At 48.0% G+C, this 21,017-nt stretch overlaps 1 protein-coding gene across 1 annotated transcript in view; it reads right to left on the bottom strand.

The window, feature by feature from the left end:
- Positions 1-8,735: 8,735 nt before the first annotated feature.
- Positions 8,736-21,017, bottom strand: part of LOC144733868 (uncharacterized) — a 210,360-nt gene continuing 198,078 nt past the window's right edge. The window contains exons 51-56 of the mRNA XM_078615876.1: positions 20,681-20,752; positions 19,603-19,783; positions 19,200-19,361; positions 16,592-16,679; positions 13,412-13,815; positions 8,736-12,398 (exon numbers count right to left, since the gene is read on the bottom strand). Of these exons, the coding sequence (XP_078472002.1) occupies positions 10,519-12,398; positions 13,412-13,815; positions 16,592-16,679; positions 19,200-19,361; positions 19,603-19,783; positions 20,681-20,752 (2,787 nt within the window). The 3' untranslated portion in view covers positions 8,736-10,518. The remainder of the gene's footprint in view (positions 12,399-13,411; positions 13,816-16,591; positions 16,680-19,199; positions 19,362-19,602; positions 19,784-20,680; positions 20,753-21,017) is intronic.

Genomic DNA, 21,017 nt, shown 5'->3' with positions numbered 1-21,017 from the left:
GTATCTGGGACGGTGTTAATTTCTAGGTCCCTCGCTGTGCCCTGTTTGTTGGGAACGGATTTTCTGGCGAGAATGCCCATTCAGATTAGGGTGGATCAGAATTGTATTCAATTACCGGGGGGTCGCCAGATTGCCTTCTTACCATCACCCTGGGGCCAGTCCGTTCCTGACCACCAGGTGCAGGCGCTCTCCGAGGTATTGGTTGATGTCCCACCTGGATCGCAAACGCTTATTCCACTGCGTTATCGGAAACCACTCCCGGGAATCGAGAGGGCAGCAGGTGTCTTGTTGTCGCCGTCCAATGTGGTAACGGGGGGCTTGACGTTAGTGGGGGCGCAGACGATTGTTCGGCCCGGGCAACCCCAGTTTTTGCAGGTATTGAATGGGACGGCAGAGAATGTTAGTGTGCGGGCCGGAACGGTTTTAGCTCATGCTACGACTGCTTTCACAGCCCATGACGATGGGGGCCTTTGGGGCCTCGTAGGGGGGGTCTCGACCTCCATGGCACAGGACGATCGCTGGATTGCAGAATTGTGCGGGGAAAATGGGTCTTTAACTGGGGACCAACGGTTCGCGCTTCGCACGCTGTTGGGGAAGTATTCCGACGTTTTAAGTTCGGACGATTTCGATTTGGGACACACTACTCTGTTCTCCCACCATATTGATACAGGGGATGCCACTCCGATTCGGATGAACCCGCATCGGTTGAGTCCATCGGAGCGGGATCACATACGGGGCGCGGTGGAGGATATGTTGGCCGCCGACATTATTTCCCCGTCAAACAGTCCGTGAGGTGCTCCAGTGGTCCTTGTCAAGAAGAAGGATGGGAAATTACGGTTTTGTGTCGATTTTCGTCGGTTGAATAAAGTGTCGGTTGCGGATGCGTACCCCCTGCCACGTATGGACGATTCCCTCGATGTCTTGTCTGGGGCTAAAATTTTTTCGACTCTCGATCTTTCATCGGGATTTTGGCAGCTTCCCCTCGATGAGTCCTCGAGGGAAAAGACGGCTTTCCGTATGCCGCAGGGCTTGTTTCAATTTAATTGTCTCCCCATGGGGTTGAACGCCGCCCCAGCGACGTTTCAACGATTGATGGAACTTGTGTTGACCGGGTTGCAGTGGGACACGTGTCTAATACATTTGGACGATGTTATCGTCTTCAGCCGCACGTTTGACGAGCATCTGCGGCGATTGGACGCGGTGTTTGTGAGGATGCGTTCCGCTAATTTAAAGTTTAAGCCTAAAAAGTGCCACCTGTTGCAGCGATCCGTGTGCTATTTGGGCCATATAGTCAGCTCGGATGGGGTGGCCACGGACCCGGAGAAGACGGCGTGTGTCCGAAACTGGCCGACTCCGGCCTCAGTGGGGGACGTGCGCCGGTTCGTCGGGTTCGCGTCCTATTACCGCAGGTTCGTACCGGACTTTGCCACAATCGCGAGGCCATTACACCTCCTTACGGCAAAGGGCCGACAGTTCAGTTGGGGACCGGCGGAGGAGACGGCATTTCAGGGCCTACGTGACCGGTTGGCCTCGGCACCAACGCTGGACTATCCGGATTTTACTCGGCCATTTATCCTGGATACCGATGCGAGTGACACGGAAATTGGGGCCGTCCTGTCCCAATCTAGGAACGGTGTCGAACGCGTAGTGGCTTACGGAAGCCGTGTGCTGTCTCCGGCGGAGACCCGCTACTGCGTTACTCGTCGGGAACTGTTGGCCATAGTACATTTTCTACGCCAATACCGGCCGTATTTATACGGTCGGACGTTTATTGTGCGCACAAATCATGCGGCTCTGCAATATGCTCTGAGGGTTGATCAACCGTCTGGCCAATTGGCACGATGGTTGGAAATCCTGCATGAGTTTTCGTTTGAAATTCAGTATCGGAAGGGATCGCATCACGCGAACGCGGACGCACTTTCGAGATTGCCCCTGGGGTCCCCTTGCGCTTGCACTGCAGGCACGAATAGGTGCACGCGGGCTCCACTGCCGCCGCGGCCGGTGATGTCCGCGGTGCAGGTGCCTGAGACTCCCGCGTGCCCAGAGCCGGTGGATGGGGTTTTGAATCTGCCACGTTCGGTATGGGTCCCTGAGCAATTGCTCGATGACTCGCTGGGGTCCTTGCGGGGTCGGGCGGTAGCCCGTTGTCCGATCGGACGCCGGGAGCTGCTCTCCGGGATGGCTTGCTGATGTGGGGAGAAGGCATGCATGATCGCTGGCGTCTTGTTGTGCCGGTATCGCTGCGATATGAATTGATACGGATACTGCATTCTGAGAAGTTGTTACATCTCGGAGTGCAGAAAACCTTGTTGACATTACAACGGGATTATTTTTGGCATGGCATGACGACTGATGTCGTCGGGCACATTCGGGCGTGCTCCGACTTTGCCCGACGGAAACCACCCAAACACCCATATGTTCCTCCAGTGCAGTCCATACAGGTGTCACGCATTAATGAATTGGTGGCGTTGGATATTTTGGGACCTTTTCCGCCCTCCGCTCGGGGTAACAAATTTTGATTGGTTGGAGTGGAATATCTTTCCCGCTGGCCGGTGGCCTGGCCCTTAGCCGATCAGTCAGCGGCGTCTATTACAGAGGCGTTTCTGTTCGGGTATGTAATGGACAAAGGGGCACCTGAAAGGTTGCTTATGGACCAAGGGCGACGTTTTTCTTCCAAATTATTGGCGGAAGTATGCGCTGCACTGGGGACCAAGAAGGTACGGACGTCTCTCTACCATCCGCAGACGGATGGGATGGTTGAACGTCTGAATCGGACCGACGGCGATGCTCTGTCATACGGTTAGCGAAAAGCAGGCTGATTGGGACTTGCATATCCCTGGGGTGCTCTCCGCTTACCGTATGACGCCACATGCGTCGACGGGGTACTCGCCTTTATTTTTGATGTACGGCCGCGAGAACGTGCCGCCGGTGGACGTGCAGCTGGGCACAGGGGTGAAGGGTCCTGTTAAACCTCTCCCCGAGTACATTCGGGACACGTGGCGGAGGCGCGGGAGGGGGCCCGATTGGCTACTGCCAAGACCCAGGCCCGGAACGAACGTTGCGCACGACGCTCGCATGGTGAGTCCCCCTGGCGAGTGGGGGACATGGCCTGGCAGCACTGCCCGCAGGTACCGGTGGGGACCTCCCCTAAGTTGCATAGGCCGTGGCAGGGGCCGGTGGTGCTTGTTGAGGTTCCTAGTCCGCAGTCCGCGTGTGTTCGGTTCGGCGCGCGGCGTTGGTACGTTCACACGTCCCGATTGAAACCCTATGTGGCCCCGCGGACAGATGCGTCATCTCCTAATGTTGCCTTGCCGGTGTCTGTTGCGACCAACGCGCCACTGACCTTGCCTGTTCAACCTGCAAGCGCGCCTGTCGTGCCTCCTGTAGACGGACCGGCTGTGATCCTGCCGGACATGGGGATTCATGCTCCGAGTGGGCCTACCACGGCGACGGGGACATTTGACCCCGCTGCCCCTACAACCCCACCTCGGACGCAGTCGCGGGAGGACTCGATGACGAGTGCTGTTGGGGAACGGGACGCGGGGAGTGACGGGCCTCCAACAGCGGCGGGCGAGTGCAGTCCCGTCGCTCCTAAAACCCTGTCGCGGCCGCGGTCCGCGCGGGGGGGCGGCCCCGTGCGGGACGGGCCGGCGACTTGCACGCGGTCTAAATCCCTTTCATTTCGTTAATTGTTGATACTATATTCTCCAGTGTCTTTTTATGACTGTGTCGTGTGTTGCTCGCATTATTTTTGTTCTGTTTGCAGCCGAGGATGGCTGGCTTTTTCATCGGGGGGGGGGGGGGGGGGGTCGTGTAATGCGAGCAAGGACAGGGTGGTTGCCGGCCTCCGCGCTGCTCACACGCGCCGGTGTAGTGAGAGCTTGTGGGAGGGGCCACTGCTCACCTGTTTGGGATTGCGGGATCAAGATGAGGCGACATAGAGCTGGCCGTGCGAGAAGACGGCCGTCTGCAGATCCATTCCAACGTAATCGAACGTCTGTCCCTGTGCCTCCGTCGTTCCTGCAGGGGGCGTGTAGGTTTGCAGCGCCCCTTGCATGAAAACGACAGTGCACCGTTCATCACAGATGGATAAAGTTGCGCGTTTATATAAGAGTATGCTCACGGAACGACTTCTATTCAAAGACTGAACGAAAAAGATGGCACGTGGCGCGAACGTCGTGGAAGGTTTGGGATAAAATCGGACGAAAGAGGAAAGCGCCTGGACGAAATTTGAAATGTGGTTATAATTGAAAACGGCCGAAAAGAGCGACGCGACGAAAGTCAAGGTACCGCTCTACTCACACGATGGTGGACCCAGCACACTGCAGCTACGGGGCCAGAATCTGCTCCCTGACCATTTATACCGCTGGACGTTCGATCGCGTGCACAGACTCGGTGATCAACAGGGGGGGACCACGAGAAGGTACCTGTACACACATTTGGCAGCGAGAGGCTATAGCGAGACGCATCACTGCCCACCCCACCCCTCTCCATACTAATGAATAATCAAATAATTAATTATTAATCGCAATAGCCATTATTCATTTACAACAAACAAATGTTTTATCATATTTAATTACAATCCACGCTTAATCACGTTAACATTACACATTTAACATTTTAACGTTCTTTTCACAATTGAAAATTTAATTATTTACGTTTTAATTTGTTTTGTCAATTTTAATCAGAGTAATCACCTCGCTTTGTATTACGTACAGGAGACAGAGTGATCAAATAACTTATTGTTGCACTTGCCAAAATAATAATCTCACGTCGCGTGGGCTTTGGAGAATAACAAGTTTTAAAGCAAATATACCCGATCTTTCACGGGAGTGGTTCATCACGGCTGTGTCACAGAACTGAGTGTGAACAACTCTGATATGTTGGGGTCATGGGTTAGTCCACCGTGTTACCGGGTTGTCGTAGTGCGCGTTTGGTTACTTTTCGTCCAGTCACCGTTGAAAGAGTGCGACTACAGCGACTACCCCCCGGTTTACGTTGGTGGTGCATTCCTGAAAGGCGCGTGTGTGCGTGTTGAACTTATTTTGCACCGTACGTAGCTGAGCGCGCTAATTGGAGGTGCGGGGGAAGGACAACAAACTGAACACAACAACAAGCAGTTCTAAAGAAACGACGCTATTCGCTACTAACAGCCTCTTAAGGCTACACGGGGGATATTTGCGTTTGTGCTGATATCAGCACTTGTCCCCAAATTGCCTGTTAAGGCTACACGGGGGATCTTTGCGTTTGTGCTGATAATAATACTTGCCCCAACAGCCTTTTAAGTCTACAGGGGGAAGGGAGGGGCAGGATGATTTTTGTAATTGGTTGCTTCGCCCGCGTTGATGCATGATGTACATTCTTTCGGCCGTGATGCGGTTGACGATTGTTGACTGATAAAATGTTTGCTTTTTAAGGCTATTGTTGGGCTCTGTCGCCTTCAAGCGACGGCACTGAGAGCTCACGAACGCGGATAAAAACGCATCCTACTCACATTGTTTCCGTCGTGATGCGCATTCTCGCCGTCGTTATCGCGTCTACATTTATCCGTCTGTTCCCATCCTCGAGTACAAATGAATTGACGGCTCATGCAGAGTGACCGCAGTCGTTGTCCAAACATTCAGCTCAGCAGAAATTGGGCGTGTGTGGCTATTTTTTGTCATTTGGAACCCAGCGACTCCAATGTGACCATCCCAATCATAATCAGCAGTTCGACATGGTCACAACTGTGGACTGGTTTCATACTTAATCGGACTCATCAGTACAGAACACCAACCCGATCACAGGCAGCAGTGGAGCTGTGCACTTTTAAATTGTCGACATTGACAAGACTAATTCGAGAATCCATTGAAATTGAGAGAAATATAAATAAGTTTAACCGCTCTGACAGCTACAGGCTAAGTGCGGCCTGGAAGCGTATTATCAAGTAACTAGCCTTTTGCTCGTCCAAGGACGTGAGCGAGGATCAGGAGACCTTCCTAGGGAGGGTGGGTCACCAAGGGTGTTCTCGCGAAGCAGGCAGCTGCTGACCGGCAACGTGTCGAGCAGCGTCGCCACAGAACACTCCAACTGCAGAATAATCTCAGCTTGCAGGCCTCATCCACCATAACAAGGGAATTGTGTATGGTCACGTTACCATAAGACAACCTATTGTTTTATTTTAATCACGTGATTGTGAGATCCGACCGTTGATGTTTTCTAACTATTTGATATGCAGTTGACGAGAATGCATTCCCTACGAATATTGACATTTTTAGGTGTTAAATCTAGATTTGAAGTTTTCGTGACTGTAGGGATCCATACTCTTTGGTTCTTTCGGTAGTCACGTAGGTATAAAATAAAACAAAATAAATTAAATCACGACGTTTCAGGCGCAACACAATCATCCGTCATCAGGTGGGACAACCACAGCAAGAATCAATTGCTGAACTAATACCTCTGCCGTGGCTGACCATTGCTATAACGCTGTGGGCTCTCATAATATTATTTTTTCCGAGACCAAGTTGCTCTGCAAACCTTCGGGCTACTATCAAAGGTTTGTTCATTAAACCATCCAGATAAATAAACATAGACATAACTTCAACCGAGAAGATGGATACAAATTGAGCAATCATTGGAAGGATGTTATTAAACAGGTAAAACCTAAATGCTTTATGGTGTTGCATCTCCAGTTTCTCTTCAACCTCCCACTCCCAAAAAAAAAGTGTCCCAGAAATCAAATATTTAATTGCCTCGGTCATTTTGTATTATTTGGTTACCCCGGGGTACCACCATAAGCATCATATCTTAGACTATTGCACGAGGTGAGTAGCCAACGGTATGTAGTGGTGGTGGTGGGGAGCGGTAGTGCAGCGATTAGCAGCTGCGCTACGAACGCGGTCACCAGAGTTCGATTCCCGCTTGCGACAACACCAGTGACAATTATCTAAACCGGTCATGGGCCTCTTCTAGGTAGACTCGGCCTCAAATGAGTACCTGGTGTAGTGTAAACATTGCCACTGGGGAGACAAAGGCGGTCGGGCGTGGTGCTGCTCGCTAACAGCACTTTTCCCAACAGTCTGAGGCTATAGGGGGGGATCTTTGGTGTTGGCATTGTAGGATTATTCTTGGCTCTTGTTGAAGAGGCAGGCACCACACTCGGGATGGAAAGCCGAGTCGTGAAAGACGGTTGAGAGGTGGTTTTGTCGGGTTCACAAAATTGAGATGTTTATCTCGTTGGCAAGTAAGATACATTTTATCGACTTATTTTTGAACTATATTTTTTGTGGTGTTATCTGTATTCACGCCAGCACATTGTATGCGTTGGTTTCTTAACTTGTATGTTGTGGAAGCAAATATATAAGCCAGCTTACTTATATTACCGTAATAACCAACATAAAATAAAGTAGCTTGAAAATTGGCCTGTGTTTGCTTGATTGTTGTTCGGTGGGTTTCTGAGCATAACTTTTCTGGGATGCAAATCTCAGTCCTATTAACTATGTACATATCTATGTTTAACTTATTTGGCACTGTACATAGCTAACCTTGCTAATCGGAGGTGCAGGGGAAGGACAACAAACTAAACACAACAACGCAGTTCTAAAGAAATACGTTTTCAATTTAGTATAGTAGTGTATAGTTGTGTATATAGTACATTTTATAGTGTATATAGTAGTGTAGTGTATAGCAGTGTCGTGGGTAGTAGTGTGAAGTGAACCTTGTAACCTCGGCCACCTCTTATCACCCCGGCGCGACAGCATTTGTCTATACTGTTACAGAACTAAACACAACAAGCGGTTATGAATAAATTCGTTTGTTAATGTAATATAATGGTGTAGTGTATAGTGTAGTATATAGTAGTGTATAGTATGCAGTGTGTAGTCTGTAGTGTATGTATGTTGACCTTTCGCACCGTACGTAGCCAACCGTGCAAATCGGAGGTGGGGGATAGACCATGATTGATGGATAACTGGTAGGACAACTGAAGAATTTCAGGTACTTGGACGCATTGACCATGTAACATGAACGGTGTGTGGTGGAAATAAGATTATTGACTGTTAGCGGAAGGGCCGTTCGGCAAAGAGGAAAGAGTTGCTGACAAGTGCGATGAGCGAGTGGTAGGGAAGACGGGGAGTCAGGAAAAGGGAGTGGAGTGTGGCTTTGCATGGAGTGGAAACGTGGACACTGAGAAAGGGCGATGTGAGACGGTTAGAAGGGTTCAAGATCATGAGCGTTTTTTCTACGTGTGTGTGTTGAACTTCTTTGGCACCGTACATAGCCAACTGTGCTAATTGGAGGTGTGGGGGAAGAACATATAACACACAACCAGCAGTTATAGAAAAATTAGTTTTCAATGTAATATTGTGGTGAAGTGTATAGTGTAGTATATAGTAGTGTATAATGTAATGTAAAGTGTAGTGTAGTATAGAGTAGTGTATAGTTTATAGTGTGTAGTCTGTAGTGTATGTGTGTTGGACTTTCACATCGTGCATAGCCAACCGTGCTAATCGAAGGTGCAGGGGAAGGTGAGGGTTGCTAATTTTTAACAAGGGAGAGAGGAGTTCAGATCCATTTTCTCTCCCATGCAATTCTTTCACTATTTTTTAGGGCACCTTTGCGGATTTGGAAACACGCTTTAACGGCGACAGAAAACAAACTCGATTTAGAATGCAATGAATCTTAAACATTTGAAATGTATGAACTATGCCTTGGTTCGTTTTGCACTATTGACACGATGCACAAGGACACGAACCAACTGCGGCGGATAATAATTTATTGACAACCAACTACAGTGTTCTTAGAATATGACTGATGCCAGGTAAAGTGTGAGGCTAACCACAAAGCCGCGGATTCGAGTCCACGCTTCTCCCCACTGTTGACGTACCAAAGTGTTCAAACACAGCGGCCTGGGTTCAAACGCAGCGGCCTGGGATGAGACAGCAGCCTGGGTTCAAACACAGTGGCCTGGGTTCAAACAGCAGCCACCGAGTGGCTCGATGGAGATAATCTCCTGCGCCGTGAAGCTGAAGGTTGAGGGTTTGAATTCAGGACTCTCCACGTTTTATTTCCCGTTCATTCATGTCTACTTCATGCAGATGATCTCTATGCACTTTTGCTAAGTTGAATTGGCAAAATGTAGTTGTCCGCACTATTAAATCACATGAAGAAAAAGTAATTCCAATGAGTAATATTTTAATATTCATAATGCAGTCACTATTGTTAGACTTAGTAAAAGTATAACCCACTTAGATAGACATAAAAATCAGATATAGCTTTAATCATTGAATACGCACGAGTAATGAGTTTTGGATAAAAAGTGCAGTTTTTGGTATTTTCAAGAAACATTTTGGATCTTTTTTAAATGAAAGTTCCGATTGTGTACATTGTCTGCGTGTTAAACACAAATCACGTCACCCAATATCCCGTGACATTTTCTGGGGGGGCGAGGTTGGGAAAAGTGACGTCACCATAATCACTAATGACGTCACTGTCTCTGTGGATCATTCCAAAAACATATTTTTCAAAATTACATTAAATTCACGATTCCACTTTTCGGATGGTTTTGTTTTCAGAATTAAAAAAAATGCGAACACACCCCAAGTACGCACGTATGATTAAGCGTCCCTCTATAAATTTAAGGATTTCGACATCCAAAACTCTCGTAGATGTTAAATAAAAATCTACAACGCGTGATTACGTTCCCTTAAATGTTCAGCAACATACCAACTAAATAAAATGGTACTACATTGATAATAATTAGTGATCACACTCACATTTAACTTCGACAGATGATTACATTCATTCTCTGCACACTTCAGCATCTCATTGATTCACGGTCCCTTTCATTGTTGGCCTCTGAAGGCTCTTGGAGTGTCCCTTTTAAGACAAGTGTGGCTCACAGAGATATATAGAAGTACAAGATTAATGAAAAGTAAAAATAGGTTTTTACCCTATCAATAAAACAGTTGTGTTAGGATGTTCAAACACCAAATAGATACAGCTTTTGCAAGGCATCAAGTCTGCGTTAACCACACATACTTGTGGCAAAACACAATGTCTTTGAAACTGATTGGCCTCACCACCAGTGTTAAACCAGAGAACGCCAAAAGGCAAACAGTACAACAACAAGGCAAGTATCGGTTTTACAATAGAAAGTGGTGGTCGTGCAACGAACATTCCTGTCGATGACACAGTGGATGGTATGGTGCTGCTCCCCTACCGTATGAGACCTCAGGTGACTTTAAGGGGCTCTCAGAAGTAGTTCCGTGTTATCCCGCTTCTATATAAATGGGGAAAATATTTGAAAAATTGTTTCTAGTTGATCTACATTTAATTTCGCCAAAACACTGAACCCATCACGCTAAACGCATTGCCTTTGGTGGGTTATTTCCTGCTTTAAGAATACACACTTAATGCGGATGGCTTCGCGGTATGGAAGACGTGAAAAGCCAACGCGTCATCTCAAATATCGATACACGTACCGACATCTTGTTGTTTGGCGTTTTAATTCAACGGGGTCTGGGGTGAAACACGGTCACCTCAGCTGAAATAATGGGCCACTACCGCCGAAAAAAGTAGCGCGACAATAACGGCAGTGACGTCTGGCAAGCGCTTCCGGCCATTTCCTGTGGGTGCGCTCGCTCCTTGGGTTTCGTTGGTGGTGGCAGGCGTTGAGTGCGTTGCAGTGCTGCCCGCTGCGCTGCTCGTGTTAGAAGGATTCTGCGTCTGAGCCGTTGTCGACGCTTGCTTTGATGGAATAACGCTCTGCAATTGGGACGACGTTACCGCGCTCCTGGTGCTAGTAGTGGTGGCGGTTGTTGTTGTCGTTGGGGTAGATGTCAGTGTTGAAAGATTTGTGGATGTGGATGCTGCGGTATTGCTAGCACCATCGGGTATCACCGTCTTCGTAGTAGGAGTCATTGTGGATGTCGCATTGGTCTGTGTGGACGATGTTGTATTACTGGTACTATTTGGCATTGATGAATTCATAGGTGTGGCGGTTACATTGGAAGGGATTGCATTGGTCTGTGTAGATGAAGTTGTATTACTGGTATTATTTGACATGGGTGAATTCATAGGTGTGGCGGTTGTCACATTTGATGGGATTGCAATAATCTGTGTGGCTGATGTCATATCACTGGTACTATTTGACAATGGTGAATTCATAGGTGTGGCAATTGTTACATTTGATGGGATTGCATTGGTCAGTGTGGACGATGTCGTATTACTGGTACTATTTGGCATTGGCGAATTCATAGGTGTGGCAATTGTTACATTTGATGGGATTGCATTTGTCAGTGTGGATGATGTCGTATTACTGGTACTATTTGGCATTGGTGAATTCATAGGTGTGGCGGTTGTTACATTTGATGGGATTGCATTGGTCAGTGTGGACGATGTCGTATTACTGATACTATTTGACATTGGTGAATTCATAGGTGTGGCGGTTGTTACATTTGATGGGATTGCATTGGTCAGTGTGGACGATGTCGTATTACTGGTACTATTTGAATTTGGTGAATTCATAGGTGTGGCGGTTGTAACATTTGATGGGATTGCATTGGTCTGTGTGGCTGATGTCATATTACTGGTACTATTTGACATTGGTGAATTCATAGGTGTGGCGGTTGTCACATTTGATGGGATTGCATCAGTCTGTGTGGGCGATGTCGTATTACTGGTACTATTTGGCATTGGTGAATTCATAGGTGTGGCGGTTGTTACATTTGATGGGATTGCATTGGTCTGTGTGGCTGATGTCATATTACTGGTACTATTTGACATTGGTGAATTCATAGGTGTGGCGGTTGTCACATTTGATGGGATTGCATTGGTCTGTGTGGGTGATGTCGTATTATTGGTACTCTCTGGCTTTGGAGGATTAATGTTCACGTTTGTGAAAATCCCCATAAGTGGAGCTGTGGTGCTGCTGTATGTGGAGATTGTTGTGTTGACCGACGAGCTGCTAATCACCTGGTTTGTTGTGGCTGTGGTTGAGCCTGGGGGATCACAGTTTTGGACGAGACAAATCTGTACATAGAAGTCTGCGCTCCCTGCCTGGGAAAAATTAAACACCAAATGTCCAAGCTGTGTGTCAGATGAGCCTACATAGGATGTTACCCAGGCATTTTCCTTCGGAAGGACACGGACTCCGTGTGTGAAACTGATCACCGTTGCCTGGACATTTTTCTCTAACTGGGTGTCGTACTGCACGTAAACCCAGCCAGATTCGTTAGAATAGGTGGTCAGAAAAATATCCATGGTACTGCCCACCGAGCGTGTTCGTCTCACGTCTGTGACGTTCCCGATAGACGTGTCTGTGTAACTCAGGTCCTTGCTGTTGTACAATCTGTCGGGAAGGCCTCTGGAATCAAACTGGGCATCAACAAGAAAGTCCAGCAGGCCATCGTCCTCCATATCTGACAGAAACGAGAGAGGAAAACATCATCATCAGCACCACGATCTTGTGGAAAACAATAGTAATGATTTACATAAATCTCATGTTGACGTATTGCTTAACATTCGTCAATAACACTGCCCTAAAGGTAGTGTGCTGTATCCTATGGATTAAAAAGGTATGCACCCACAACTGTTCAGCAAAGTTGTAAAGAACAACGACAACAACATTCTTACCGGTAAATAGGACGTGGGTAAATGTACGACAACTATAATATGGATTACGATAACTGCGTACCCAGCACAAAATAAAGAGCTCAAAATTGTATTGTCTTGTGAGTGGATGCATAACGCTGCTCTTGTCTCAAACTCTTACACGTGCTGGCTAGGGATGAGTTTAGGAATAAAAAAAATAGAATTTGGATATTTTCAAACCCTTTTGGGAATGTCATATAATCTCCATGATGTACTGATGCAACTTGTCCTCACGCTAAGGCACCGCCGTTTCTCAAACTTGTTTGGCTCGTGGATCACTAAACCGATGCTGAACGCTCCCGCGGGCCAGCCAGCCCAGAACCTCCACCCCTGGTGGCCAAAACGCATTCAACTTCTCTCTCTAAATACCACAAACACAAAATGATTGAAACTAATTAATATGATCTTCGCACCTGATTGGCTCACAATTGACGACATCACATTTACACCCCGTCTATTTACGACTGAAACAAGAGGATTTCTCTACAACTCTGCCGAAATCCGTTTGGTGGACGGAGGTGGCTAGGTAGTGACTGAGCGGCACACAGATTGGAAGACCACCGTTGTAATTTGAGCCTCACATGTATGTATGTACGTATATTGAACTTCGTTCACGCAGTATATAGCCAAGCGTGCTAATCGGAGGATGGGTGAGTGTGTGGGTGAGTGACTATGTGAGTGGGTGTGTTACTATGTGAGTCTATGTATGGACGTGCGTTGAACTTCGTTCGCGCCGTACGTAACTAACCGTGCGCCAATTGGAGGCGCACATCCCACGTACCTGGGATGCGCACGTTCCGGATCAACTTGTGGATCTTCAGCTCGTCCAGAACCGAGAGCCGTGGGTCTCCCAGCGGGTTCTTGTTCTGGAAGGTGGCGCTGTAATTATTGAACTCTCCCAAGAGGCTGCTGGTCATCCACCAGCGTGCCACCTTGGTCTCGAACGGCTGTAGGTCCCCGAATAGCACCTGCAGGGAGCTGGACATGGGCTCGGAGCCCAGGGTTGCACCGATGATCTGGAACTTGACCAGGAGGCCCTTCTTGTTGGAAACAATCTCCGGCTGTCCCGAGGTGATCTCCAGCTTCGTGGCCACACCATAACCCTTGTTGCAGACCGCCACGCCCAATGTGAATGGCACCGACGGTTCCACCGCATCGGTCATTGGGTCATCTGAATTCACAAATCTGCAAAGAGACAACGTGAAATACAAAAATGAAATGGTAAAATAGGAAAGGAGGAAATTATCGTCAGTCGTGATCCGTCCACCGCTGGGTTGGATGAAAGAGTCTCCAAGCCACCACCGACTCGATCCTGCGATGTAACAATCCACCGGCGCTCCATCCCATAGCCCAGTGGTTCTCAACCGGGGGTACGTGATGGATTAATAAAGCAGAAGGGCATCGGTCGAACCCCAGCGTCGTGTCAGCTCGCAATTATGAACGCTTTCCAACCGAGGATGCACAGTGCGTTCACACCATCAGCTCTGCCAGTGTGTAGAATGGGGCTAGATAACTCTCAACCATCTAGAGCAGTGCTTCTCAACTGGGGGTATGTGGTGGACCTCTCGGGGTACGTGGCAATGTCCCAGGTTGTAACGTGATGAGGTGATTTATATATGCGTGAAATTACTTTATCTTTGGTAAATAATTACCTTGTATGAATCTGGCAATATAATTTAACTACAATAACATTTAAATCCGTACAGTAACCTAGAATGATGTAAAATACCTTTCAAACTCACCGATAGTAAACAATGCGGGTTTCCAAGAGTAACCGACGAGCATTAACAAATGACGTCACGCGTGCAGAGCGTCCGTTGAATATTTTTTTAAATTTGCTCGCAGTTACTAGCTGGTTAGCATACCTCACAAAATGGACAATTGGTTGAATCGTGGACTAACCCTTGTGGCTGAAGTATTTTTTCGCATGTCAAGAATTGTGAAATCTTTATAAAGTCATGCAGATGAAGAGGGCGCCTGGTGGTGTTGAGCCGGCACTGCTGAGATCCCGGTTTCAAATTCAGGTTTCAGTCACCTGAATAACCTTATCCCATTCCGACGATGTACGTGTATGCAGATGTAATACGAGAGTACACCGACGGTCGCCGATCGGTGGGATAGGCTCTGCCACTTCAGCCATTAGCCAATCAGGGGGATGGGATCATCTGGGCCAAAGTTCAAGGGCAGAGCTCAAGGGTGCTCGTGGGGAGTCATCTGGAGGGTTCGTAAGGGGGCGTGGCTAGAGGCAGCATCCTTGGGACGCTGGCAAGTACAGCTACAACTCGACCCAGGCAGGGACGGTGAGGCACCATGAGTACGTCTATGAGGTGAGAAGCAGAGTAAGGGTCCACCCAGGGATTGAATAGGAATAGACTGGACACTGCTCGCTGAGAAGTTCGCTCCGGGGCCCGGGCCATGCAGGGTTTTTCTTCAGGCGCGCCATTAATAAACTTTAGCACAAAGCAACGACACCACGTGATTTCTGTGTGTGTGGGAGGGTGTCGGCGTGGTGCGTAATTCGAGCGTGTGTATGGGAGGCACGCAGGCAGTAATTCATTCACGGCCCCGCGTCTGTGCCTGGTGCTTGCACTCGCGTGCGTGTGTAGTGCCATAAGAGGGGCCACTGCCAGCCCAAGGGGGGAGGGGCTGCTGGGGGCTCTGGGATCCTAGACAGATAAGCCTCGGCGCCAGGCGCTAAGATCCCAGGCAACCCAGACGCTTAAGCCCCTTGGCGCCACCAACAGGGGGGCTGTGTGTGCTCTGTGGGATATCTGGGGGCGTACACAGCCCCACCCCTTGTTGGGGACGAGGCATAAAAGGGCAGCTCCCTGGCCGATCGAGGCCAGTCGCAGGTCAAGACCCAAGACCCGCCAGCCAGCCAGCTTAGGACCCTGGACCCCCTCGTCCCGCTTGTCCTTGTAAGGACCGGGATGCTGTGAGGGCCAGTGGTGGGATTCTGGGACTCCCGGCTCTACGTCCATGTAAGCGCGAGTTCCGAGGAAGCCAGAGTCCAGACCCGCACCTTGGGTTGGTTACCTCTACAAGTGTCTCCGTAACCCATTACACGTGTTTACACAGCGCGCTTTACGCAGTGTGTTCACGTAGCAACGGTAGCACCCAATGGTGGAACGCGCGAATATTATCGTCAACCCGGCCGTCGTTCTTGCCCACGTGCCTGCACGGGCACGCACGTGCAAGTAGCCACCTCGGCATTAGTGGTGGTGTTCATACGGCTATTTTTAGAGCGGGCCGTGGCGAGCAACCTGCACCACCTCGGCATTAGTGATGGTGTTCATACGGCTATTTTTTAGCGCGAGGCATGGTGAGCAGCGTCCACTTGCACGGGCACGTGCGTGCAAGTAGCCACCTCGGCATTAGTGGTGGTTTACGTGGGGAGTGTGTGGGATAACCCGAGGTGGTGGGGAGCCAGCCACTAGCCATGCTTCACAGAGAGGACGCTGGCGCGGGGGAGGCCGATCACCCGATCAGCGGCAGCCCGGCGAGAAGGGGCGGAGGAGGGGGGCGTCAGCCCCCACACTACTACTACTACGCCTCTCGATAAGTAACATTAATGCTGAGAACCGTTGGCGCGTTTTGAGATTTAGTGGTGAATGGGACATCCACCTCACCGATGATGGTCACCGATGATTGCAAAACACAAAAGAAGGTCACCTTGGATTAAGCGAGGCAACAGCATTTTTTTTTATAAAACATCCAACGGTCATGTAAATATCAATTTGACCATCACAACAGAAATATCGACAGCATATGGCAGATTGAGCTGGAAAGTGGTGGCCTCTGCTACCGAAACCAGAGGTAAATTAAATGGATTTCAGAGGTAGCTCTGTGATATCCGACTTCTTAAAGGGCCGTTCTCTAACACATGAAGGGTTGCAATTGTCCGAATAGTAACAATTGGAATATAATTGGGGTAAGAAAAAAATGTAAGCAAGATGGGCACCTCTCCAAGAAGTAATGTATGGTGAGTCTTGGATCAGGAGCAATGGTGATCGTCTCAGGGTACAGGGGGATCTCTACCAAGGATCCACCTGTAACAGATCACATGCATACACACAAACAAAGACAAAAATCCCCCGTGTAGCCTTAACAGACTGTTGGGGCAAGTGCTGTTCGTATCGAGTAGCAGCGTCTAAGAATGCTGGCACCGTAGCACACGAAGGGGTGGGTGGCCAGTTACATGCCCGGCTACCTTTGTCTCCCGAGTAGCGATGTTTACCACTACACACCACTTCATCAGGTACTCATTTGAGGCTGAGTCCAACTAGGGGAGGTCCAGGACCGGTTTAGATAATCGTCACTGGTGTTGGTGGCCATGAGCAGGAATCGAACTCACGCAATGCACTAACAACTACACTCCCGCTCCATACACACACACACGCATAGACACACACAGACACACAATCAGTGCAGCCAAGGTTATCGCAGTTAGGCTTAAATAAAGTTTTTTTTGGGTTAGAGCGCGTAAATATAAATGTGCCGTTAAACCCGCCACCACTCGACACAGCCAATTAGAAAGGGTTTGTCACGTAAACAGAACGTGCCAATTAGTTACTAGTTCAGCACTAACCAGTTGTGTGTTGGCAGAGTAAAACCCATAACTACAATATTTACAATTATCGTGTAGTATATAATGTACTGAATAGTATAGTATACTAGTTCACTCACCGGTTGTGTGTTGGAGAGTTAAACCCACTAAAACCTTTACAATTATAGTGTAGTGTATAATGTAGTGTACAGTGTACTATAATAGTTCAGCACTCACCGGTTGTGTGTTAGAGAGTAAATCCCACAACTACAACGTGTACAATTCGGAGTAGCTGGTGACGTTTCGCCGGTGATTACAATAACAACCAGCCTCTTCAGGTGATTAGCAGGAATTGTGAAGAAAGTTTCCTGTTTCGCAAAGCACCCTTACTATATGTTAAACTGCAATTTGGCCTTACGAAGGAAGCTTTCATCTCCAAATAAAAACAGTGTGGCCCAATTAGTGGGAAATCTTGCCTCCTCAGAAAATGCTTGCTGCATCACCATCGCATGCAGCTTACGTTGAGCTGATGTTCCAATGCCCTCACCCAGAGCCCAATTTTGCAGCCCTTCTACACAAACTTATTCAACCATTCCCTGCAGTTAATTTACCATCGGGTGCTCTTCATAACCAATTGAAACATCTACGGTGGTTGATACTTGCTCTATTTTGTCTGCATACAGTCGATCATCGATTATATCCAGCGAATTCGCGGGGGCAGGGAAGGGGGGCGCCGGATTTTCAAAAACGTCGGAAAATCACTAAATCATCATTATTATCTAAAATAGCTTATTTTTGCACAATCTTGCTTGGCATTATGTGTTTACGTGTTGTATATGTCTTTTTGAGTGTTTTAAATTTGCTTCCTATGTAAAATTGGCATAAATAAACATACAAATAGACAAAAATAAATATCCTACTGTAAAAAGTTACTATTTACTGGACTGTACTTACCACTCTAATCTCGAAGACTCTGCATCACGGGGTGATGTACGCAGTACCACTACGCTCTTGTTTCAACAACATGATGGGTTTGACGATCACCGGACTGGGTCACAAGCCTTTGGAGCGTCTTTTTGCCCATTTCGCCAGATCGGTCCGGGACCGCTGGATAATGTTGGAAGCAGCCTGATAATTGCGCAGTGCCGGATAATCAATGATCAACTGTTTTTCCTTTAATTTTCCAAATACATTTTTTGTAAAGCTTTGAATAATTGTGGGGAAAAGTGCTTGTAGATGTTTTAAATCTGGGACAGTAGAACCCCCTTTTAACGATGAAAACCAGTCATTAAGTGATTTGGTCGTTAAGCGAGTAAAGAAAATACGCGTTAAAGGCTTAATTTGTTCCGATAACATATAAAGTTACACGTACTTTATAATATTTAAACAATGAATATCCATACATAAAGATACTAACAACATTAAAAACACATCATTAAAAGAAACATGGTTAATCAATGCATTTATTCATATTTACTGTAGCTACAACAGCCCGTAGTTAAGAGGGGAATGTTCGGTGAGTGAACATATTGGGCTCTATGGAGGCCTGCACTTAAGTGATTAGTCGTTAACAGGGGTGGTCGTTAAGATGGGTTCTATTCTAAGTTTCCTTAGTAGCTGCGACTGGGTAACATTTTAAGCAAGGTTTCTCTACCCCAGTCGTTCTTCACTGCTTTTCAGAGTAGGGGGTGTTGCCACTTTCACCGATAAGAACACATCATGAGTGTGTGAGCAGGGCTGCCTCACATTTGAAACCATTTGGTTGGGTTTGACAGCAGAACGATAATGATTGGAAGTGTTGTCACTCTTTGTGAATTGTGCTGTGGGGGGTGGGGCGCATGTCAGGGGCCCACACCAATGGCCTCCGGGTGGCCTTGCAACAAATAATGAAGAAGAACGCAATGAATATGAACACTGCTATAATAATTAATACAATAAATAAGAACACTGATACAATAAAGAAAGACACAATGAAGCACACAATGAAGCAGAGCACCGCTCTACCCTGGCGCAGGTACGTTACCCATCATGTAGGAGAAGAGGCCAGACACGTCGTACTGGGTGTCGTGCATGGGCGCAGCCTCGCTGTACGCAACCATGAGCCACTCGGCACTCCCTGAAGACGTCGGCTCTAGCCGGCCATCTCCACTCACGCTGCTCAGACCTCCTGACACAGCAGGACTGCCTACAAGTGAGAGACAGACGGCGGTTATGTTGCGTCGCGCTTCCAAGGCTCTGAAGAGATAACTTCCAGTCTGGCGGGCCGCGCGTTCATTCCCACGTGCATCTACGCCAAAAGCTTGTGCACGGTACATGGAAAGCAGTGCGTGTGTTGGTACGTCGACGAATGATCGACAGGATCGGGAGAGCGGCTTCATGTTCGAACGTACAGAATTCAGATTCGAGGGACAATCGCCGTCGCGTACCGATGGAGAAGAGGTGGTTGGACTCGGACTTGTTGTCGTGCCGCTTGATGGTGATCTTCACCTCGATGCTCTCGAGAGGGGAAGCCTCCTGGTTTGTGATTTCCAGCGTCGCCTTTACGGCCTCTCTAGTCAGGGTCAGCTTCTGATCGATTTTGATGCGCACCACGGCGCACACTCCCTTCTGCACACGACGATCAAAGACGCAGAAGGGGCATCGGTCGCCCCCAGTGTCACGTCAGATAGCAATTATGAACACTTTCCAACCGAGGATGCATAGTGCGTTCACACCATCAGCTCTGCCAGTCCAGTGTGTAGAATGGGGCTAGATAACTATCAATCATCTAGAGCAGAAATTCTTAACTGGGGGTACGTGGCGGACCTCTGAGGGTAAGGTGGCAATGTCCCAGGGGGTAAAGTGACGAGGTTATTTATAAATATGTTAAATTATATCATACATGAGAGACATTGGTGAATAATCACGCATGAATCTGCTGAAATAAAATAACTACAATAACTTTGAAATTCGTATGGTAACCTAGAACGATATAAAAACCTTTCTAAACTCACCAATGATAAACAATGCGGGTGTCCAAGAGTAACCAGCGACCACGAGCAAATTACGTCACGCGTGCAGAGCGTCCGTTGAATTTTGTTTTGATTTGCTTGCAGTTACTGCTAGCTAATTATGACAATCTCACAAAATGGGACAATTGGTTAAAATATCGATGTATTACAAGGTTGAGAATCACTGGTATAGAGCCCTGAGGCCGGGGGTGGAAATTCCACGTTCCTATGGCAGGTGAAAGTCTTTCCATAGGACAAACACCTGATGATTTACCAAAAAAAGTGGTATCGTTTTTTTTATCAACCCCGCAATGCTTGATGGGGCCGAGTCAACCCCTTCTACCCCCACCAGATATTTTACTTGGAACCTTCCGACCGCTAGCCGTCGGGGCTCTGGTTCCCACCCACCTGGTATGGAGTGGAAGGGGTGCATCTTCAGCTTTGTAATTGCATCTCGGGGTTAGCCGAGCGTGTTAACCCGTAACTCATTAACTCATTCACCCAACAACTTTACCTTCTCCTCGGTCTTCTCCTCCAAGGCGTTGTAGGCGACTTGGAACATATCCGCTAAGGATGAGTATCCAGCCTGCACGGCAAGAAAAATTGAAGCACAAACATCATTGCCGCACAACGACCCATGCAGCACCTCTCACATTAACCGTCCACGTAAATGATTGATTGTAAGTTATACATATTTTCGTTTGGCCACATCGTGATCTGGCCAAATTTCCATCCTTATGACCCCCTGCACCACCCGATGCAGCCAAACAAAATAAAATTGCCACAAGTATGACGTGGGATTCATGCAGACATAATGCGTTGCAAAAAGGTATCTATTTGTTATATGAAAA

Source organism: Lampetra planeri, chromosome 48 (assembly GCF_965212315.1).
Source record: "Lampetra planeri chromosome 48, kcLamPlan1.2.h2, whole genome shotgun sequence".
NCBI classification, from domain to species: domain Eukaryota; kingdom Metazoa; phylum Chordata; class Hyperoartia; order Petromyzontiformes; family Petromyzontidae; genus Lampetra; species Lampetra planeri.
This window is presented reverse-complemented; position numbering and strand designations above follow the sequence as displayed.